Below are 7,333 nucleotides of genomic sequence, written 5' to 3'. Positions count from 1 at the left end.
GGTTCAGACATGATATGGTCCCATAAGGTCCTATCTCTCAGTGACATCATAAGGAGCTTCTACATGTTAATGTTTGCAGAGTAGAACTGCCCAAGGTCACCATTTCTCAGAATCCATGCCCAGCAAGTGATGCATGGCTATAAATAAAGATGCCAGTAGGTGAATTTAGCTGCTTATTTCTGCAAATCACAATTCACTGGCCTTAGTAGTTCTAGTGACTTAAGTGTCAGGAAAAAGCAGTATTGTGGTCCCTGCCCTGTTTGCTTAAAGAGACCTCGATGTGTTAGCACCAGAAACAACTTCTTTCAGACGTGATCTCTTGGCCATGAAACTGTGGTTACAGGTGCAGGCACTCCTGCCTTCCCATTTATACTCACCCAGGGCCTTTTCAGGGGAGACCTGGCTGGCTCACAACACAGAAAGCAAGACAAAGGGCACAAATAGATTTTCTTTACTGTTTTTGGTTCATCATACCATTGCTACTCCTCTGTAGTCCAGAACTTCTCTAAAACACAAAGAAAGAGATTTTCCCCCTTAACCCAACAGCCTCTTGTGTGTGTGGTGTGTATGTGCACACTGGTATAAGTCTCTACATGCACAGAGGTCGGAGGGCATCAGATGTCCTCCTCCAGCAATCTCTGCTTTACTCCTTTGAGGCCAGATGTCTTCCAGCAAGCTGGCAAGTCCCTGCAGTCATGTAGTCTCTGTCCCCACACTGGGGTTAAGGCACACTTGGGACCAAACTTTTTTTTTTTTTTTTTTTTGAGACAGGGTTTCTGTGTAGCTTTGGAGCCGTTCCTGGAACTCACTCTGTAGACCAGGCTGGCCTCAAACTGACTCTGCCTCCACCTGGCCCTGCCTCCCAAGTGCTAGGATCAAAGGCGTGCACCACCACCGCCCAGCCCAAATCTATCTTTTAAGTGGATACTGGGACCTGAACTCAAGGTTGTGCAGCAAATGCTTTTAACCACTGAACCACCTCTCTAGTTCCCCTAGCTAATTTCCTTTTCTGTGACTATTAGTATAAGGACACCTTATATGATTAATGGTGCCAAGGGGTCTTATCTTTAGGGAATCTTATCAGGGAATGTCCAAGTAAATCTCTAATCTTTGCTTAGAGTAGCCATTTTGAGATGCATTGTTAGAAATGGTTATTTCTATATAGTATACAAGGTCGAACAACAGTGACTAGGGCAGCGTTTCTCAACACGTGGATCTCGACCCCTTTGACAAACCTCCAACTTCAAAAATATTTACATTAGATTCATTACAGTAGCAAAATTAGCTAAGAAGTAGCAATGAAAATAATTTTATGGTTGGGGGTCACCACAACATGAAGAACTATATTAAAGGGTCACAGAATAAGAAAGGTTGAGAACCACTGATCTAGAGACTATTTATATTCTGTGGATTTGAGATTTTAATATAAAACTCACTTATGAGGTCCCAGGTTCAATCCTCAGTACCATAAAATAAAGTTTAAAACAAATAAACGAACAAACAAAAACCAGCCATGAAGTGTTACTTTGATATCTTAAGCATGTCTTAGTACACTGGAAACTCTACAACACTACTTCAAATTTTGCTGCCTCAATTTCTGAATATCTGTGCATTTTAAACCAGCAGAACATTTTTGTAGTCCCTAAGGTCTTCCTGACAATCTCTCAATAATACAGCATCTTTTCAGCACAGTGAAATCCTGGCCAAATAGCAACTGAAGCTGTCAGTAAGGGACAATTACTTGGGTGCCTCTCAAGTCAGGCACTTCATATTAACTCCAGGTGGGGAAAAGTGATTACAAAAGTCCTTTCCTGATCTCTAAGTCATGGAACAAAAATCTGAATGTGATTTTCTGTCTATGCTAGATTACACATTTCATGTCGAAGCAATATAAGACAATGGTCTCAAGTGTTTTATTCCAATGTAAATAACAAGGTTGCAGTTCAGAAATAAGTCTGTTTTGAGAAAACATGGCCAACTCCTCACTACCTAGAAAACTAAGCAGTTCTTTACAGTATAGCATGAAATGTATTTTTTCTATTTTTCATAGATTGAACATCTATATCCAAAATGTAAATAAGGTAAATTTTAGTACTTTGTTTTTTTTTTTTTTTTGTTTTTCGAGACAGGGTTTCTCTGTGTAGCTTTGCGCCTTTCCTGGAACTCACTTGGTAGCCCAGGCTGGCCTCGAACTCACAGAGATCCGCCTGGCTCTGCCTCCCGAGTGCTGGGATTAAAGGCGTGCGCCACCACTGCCCGGCTAGTACTTTGTTTTTAATTATTTATTCAATGATATATATATTGTGTCAGTTTCTATGGTCTCTTGACTTTAATGTGTAGCTATCTACACATCTCCTTCTATATATGTATGCTAACCTTTAGGTTATTTCTGGCAACTTTGGTTTGGTTGCTGGTGACGAGGCCCTGAACCACCAGATACTGCCAGAAGTAGAAAGCAGCATTAGATTTCTTTTTTCTCTTGTTCTTAGTTTGGCTAGTCTAAAAATGACTGATTTTGATCAGTAATTTCAAAATGACAATGAGGAGTTCTGAGCATATCTAAAATTTAAAAATTTACCAATTACAAAGACAAAGGCTTATATTCCCTTTACTAGTGTTAACACTGAAGACCCTTCATACCTCCATAAGGGTAACTACAGGAGATGTGCTCAACCAATGGTCCCCTTATCTAGAAACACAATGCTCTGAGGAATATTCGGAGCATTACTTCCACTACAGAAGGGAGATAATTTTATAGCTGTCTCAGGTGCTGCAATACGTCCACTGATACTCCCAGTTGTTTCACTAAGTTGGCGGTCTGGTCCAGAATCCAAGCGAGGCTTGGTTTTTCCAAGAGTGTGTGCTCTTGTGTTCTGCACCATTCAGAAAGTGAACAGTCTGTCTTGCTAGGACTCTCGTCAGAGGTTCTGTTCAACTCAGCACTATTTTCACAGAGTCTTTCATCTTTAGCTTCATCAATCTTTTTCTCAGCTGGAACTCCACGACAAAGGTCCATATCCTCAATGGAGTCCAATAAATCTGTAATTTGAGGCTGTGACGTGACTGATTTCAGACGTTTGAGCACACACTCTTCGCACTGGCCAACTGCATCCAGAAGATTATTTATTTTGCTGATCAAAGCTGAACTATTGCCATGAAGGTGACACCAGGAGAGCAAAGCACTGAGTGAAAATATAAACAAGAGTTAAATAGGAAAAAAATCAAATAGTCACAGTCATTTAAAATGCCAGGCCCCACATGTTTTCCTTCTAGACAACACCATGCAAAAATAGATTAACGATAATAATGCATGTTGAAATCAGGAAAGTAACAATGTAAATAACACTAAAGAGCAAACAAAGTATCTTTTAATACAAGTTAACCAAGAAGACTTAATTATATAAACTGTTTATAAATCATACCTCCTCCTTCATAGCTCTGTATCAATTTTTTTTTGTATTTTCCTTTACCATGTAACTTCTATGCAATAAGATATAATTTACATAAAGACCAGAAAAACCAGTTCCCTCTTTTCTTTCCTTTTAAAATAGAAAACCTAGGCTTGTTAAACTATAAGAAAGACAAAATATTATCAGGAGGAGTACTTTAAAGACTTCGTCCTGGGCTACTCATTGTCACAAAGTAGTGTCAATGACATCTCAAGTCAAAAGTTTTTGTCTTGGCAGTACTCAGTATCTATCATCAGGCATCAGGCATGTGAGGCAGCCCCCATTTCTCCTTTAAGTACATCAAACAACTCCTAAATCAGTCATTCTTAATCGCTGCCACAAATTAGAATTACCAACAGAGCTTTCATTTCTTGAAGTGTTAAGAATTCTACTCCAAATATACTTAATTATTTTTGGTACCTTCCTCCTTGATTGTTCATACAATATAACAAAATAATGGTTCTTTCCTTTTCTTTTTTTGATGAGGATTGAACCCGGGACTGTGTGCATGCTGAGCACACACACTCTACTGCTGAGCTACAACCCTCCCTGAAAATACTTCAGAAGTGAAATCAACTGATGCGAAACTCAGCAGTAAGCTTTCAAAGCTCATAAACACGAAGTGAAGATGAACACTTGGTCATTTTCCTATTGTAGTAAATTATATATTCCAGTTAATTTTAGGTTTAAAGGTCTCAACATAATTTAAAACAAACAAACAAATAATTCTTTTCTATCCTTTTTAAACTTTGCGATTCTTCGCAGCAGTTTGTCTCTCTACAAAGGATAGTTTAAGAATTATCCCCATCAAGGAGTCCTGCTCTGCTTTTAGTCACCATGTGCCATCTGACTATCTCACTACTCTTTGACATTCTTGCTATGGCATCTGGACAGGGATTCCAAGTTCAGGAGTGAACACACAGGACCCCTTTCCATTAGGAGTTATACTTTTCCCAATGGCCTTCTAGCCTACGCTCTGCCTCCGGTGTGCTATGACATGTGGGAGTATAAAGAGCCTAATTTAGAAGCTGAAAATCTCATTAGTGATGAGTGCTAGTCTCAATGACAAAAAATGGACACCTTCCTACCATTTCTGTGAAAAAGGAAAAGCATCAGGCACACATAAAGCGGGTAAACTGTTGACGACTCTTTCAAGCTTTTTGAAAGCAGTATTTTATGCTCTGAAGACTCATGTAGCCAACATCGGGAAAAGCACTTTAAGACGTTTTATTTTTATATATTACCTCCATCAAAAAATCCATGAGAGCTGGGTGGTGGTGGTGGTGGTGGTGGTGGTGCATGCCTTTAATCCCAGCACTCGGGGAGACAGAGGCAGGGGGATCTCTGTGAATTCAAGGCAAGCCTGGACTACACTGTGAGTTCCAGGACTGCCAGGGCTGTTACACAGAGAAATCCTGTCTCAAAACATCATCAACAGCAACAACAACAAAACCCTCAAAAAACCACCCCCACAAAAAGCCATCAGAATTGTGTTTAAAATGATCCATTACTTAAAATTTTTAGGATTACCTCAGTGTTCCCCTGAGTAGTCCATAGTTTATAATGACTTCTGCACCTTCTTTGTAACCTTGATTGAAGCCCTGTTGAAGAGTGACTGCTTTGCCAGCATCTATTCCATCTCTGTAGCCTTCCTAAAAATGAGAAGCTAGTTGAAACTGACACCAAGTAAGTCTCTTCTAGAGAAGCATAGAATCCGTTTTGAAAACAGCCTTAGCAGGTTTTTACTATGTTAACTGAATAAGATATGGCAGAGACATAAATCCAAAGCAGAACGTTTCTTCTAAAACCCTATTAATGGTCTGTCTTTCTTAAAGTTATTTTCTTAAACCAGCCTGGCCTGGAACTCATGATCCTACTGCCTCATCCTCCTAAGTGATGACAGGCATGTGCTTTGATGTCATATCCTTAACTCACTTCGGAAATCTAGGGTTACCATGTAAACATTAAACATCAGTTGTTGTGTCATTTTTAATAACCGTGTTAGCAAGGTCTTCACAGAAATGGAAAACCACATGTTTGGCACTTGGTAACTGACTAGAACAGCGTAGTTAAGGAGGCTGGCAAGGCCGGGGAAGAGGAAACTATTTTAGGAACAGCAGAGAGGAAGTCTGAATTTAGAAATCTAATCTGAATGTGGCATAGAGATTTTGTCTTCTTATAATTGGTCTAGCCCCCAGATTCCTAAGGTATTTTTATAATGACATAATGGATGTTGGATTCAACAAATACTACCATACTGGAACATTAAATTAGGGTAGATCACAACTGCAGCTTTAAAATGGCAATTAAACGGCTGATAAATATACTGGGAAGAACAGTTCTTTTTACCTTTTACTTCTTACATATTTATATAACATATATTTACTTATTTTTCTTGGGGAGAGGCGTGGCATGCCATAACTTGAGTGTGAAGATCAGAAGGTAACTTCCAGGAATCCATTCGGTCCTAAGATGTGGGTTCCAGGGTACTCACATCATTATACTCTGGAATCCACCTCTATGTGGACACAGATCTTTTCAGTTCTCACTCAGAACTAAGCTGATTCTACCCAGATATTATTAAGCAAGTTTTAATGACTGGTGAGACGAATCCGGAATGAAAAACACACTTAAAGTAAAAAGTGAACAATATCTCCTTCTCTACCTTCCCGTCCTTTGGCAACGTTCTTAAGCTCACCTTTTCCAAGCCTTAGTAACACCACGCCTAACTTTGGACTCCCCACCCACTGAACAACATCGGTGAGTGTGCGTTTTCTGCCAGCCTTAGTCTAGTCAATGTATGTTTCTCTCCTTCAGCTCTTTCCCTTTCCAAACTGCAAACTCCTGAGGGACTGGATAAAAAAGTTCTCTTTAGTTGGTCAGTCCCCTGCTCCAAACCCAGCTGGGGCTCTCAAAGAACGCGGCCGTTTAAAGGTTATCAATCCTTGGAAATCCTAAGACTGGGACAGCCTTGGGGTAGCGGCGAGAGAGCCGTACCCCTCGGTCCGGGCTTCCGCCCCCGTGCCCCGCGAGTCCCATGCCCCGCGTGGGAGCCCCAATCCCCGCGCGTCCCCGTCCCCCGCTCATTTACTTGGATTCGCCTCCGCATGTGGCCCTGCCATTCCCGCTGCACTAACAGAGTCTCGTCCGCTTCCTCGTCAAACACGTCCTGATCCCCAGGGCCCGGGATCTCGGGAACAGATCGAACCCAAGACATCTCCGAAGAAACCAAGAGTCCCCGACCACCGGAAGCGCTGGGAAGTGCTTCCGGCCCGGGGGCGGGGCGAAAGGGGAGGAGTGGGACGAAGGGGCGTGTGCGGCTCCCCCTGCAGCCCGGCGTCCCGGGGCTGAGTGCGGCTGGCTCCTCCCACCCCCGCATCTGGGTCAGGCGGCGGGGGCGGGGTGGGTGCTGGGAGCTAAGTCCCACCATTCAAGGGCTGAGACTCAGTTTGTACCTGTGCCGAAGGCGCTGGCCACCAGCGTGCAGCTGAGGACATTGGACTAGGAAAGCTGATTGTGCGGTCAGCTTGAGATTAAGTAATATGAACACTTTTGTAAAACCAGCATCCCTCGGCAGATTCCTTCCCAGCCTTAGGCTCCTGCTCTGCGAGGCAGAGTCCAGGAATGTGGCTCAAGCATTAGCAGCTTCTGGCCTGGAGTGTTGAAGAACTGGACACCGACACTAGCGGTTTTGTTTTGTGCATTGTGTGAGAAAAATGAGTCATGTGATAATTTAGTTTTTCTGAAAAGTTTTCTAGAGTACCTATTTGTTGTTGTTTTTGGCTCTTTTAGGGGGCCTGCCACCCAGCTCCCAAATAAATCACACACGGAAACTTATTCTTAATTATGAATGCCCGGTCTTAGCTTGCCTTGCTTCCTGTCAA

The 7,333-nt window shown here is 42.1% G+C and overlaps 1 protein-coding gene across 1 annotated transcript; it reads right to left on the bottom strand.

Moving 5' to 3' along the window:
- Positions 1 to 2,138: 2,138 nt before the first annotated feature.
- On the bottom strand, positions 2,139 to 6,705 carry Yae1 (YAE1 maturation factor of ABCE1). Its single transcript, XM_059262398.1, has 3 exons — positions 6,541 to 6,705; positions 4,980 to 5,101; positions 2,139 to 3,182 (listed from the first exon to the last, which is right to left on the bottom strand). Exons 1-3 carry the CDS (start codon positions 6,664 to 6,666, stop codon positions 2,753 to 2,755), a joined length of 678 nt encoding a protein of 225 aa, XP_059118381.1. The 5' UTR covers positions 6,667 to 6,705; the 3' UTR covers positions 2,139 to 2,752.
- Positions 6,706 to 7,333: the final 628 nt, after the last annotated feature.

The sequence above is a fragment of the Peromyscus eremicus genome, chromosome 5, assembly GCF_949786415.1.
Source record: "Peromyscus eremicus chromosome 5, PerEre_H2_v1, whole genome shotgun sequence".
NCBI lineage: Eukaryota > Metazoa > Chordata > Mammalia > Rodentia > Cricetidae > Peromyscus > Peromyscus eremicus.
This window is presented reverse-complemented; position numbering and strand designations above follow the sequence as displayed.

Bases quoted from the DNA above. Each gene is read 5' to 3' on its own strand.
- Yae1 (XM_059262398.1), bottom strand. From the start codon at position 6,666: ATGTCTTGGGTTCGATCTGTTCCCGAGATCCCGGGCCCTGGGGATCAG. The intron at 5,102-6,540 runs GTAAATGAGCGG...TCTCATTTTTAG, and splicing joins ACATGCGGAGGCGAATCCAA to GAAGGCTACAGAGATGGAAT. The intron at 3,183-4,979 runs GTAATCCTAAAA...ATTTTCACTCAG, and splicing joins CTACTCAGGGGAACACTGAG to TGCTTTGCTCTCCTGGTGTC.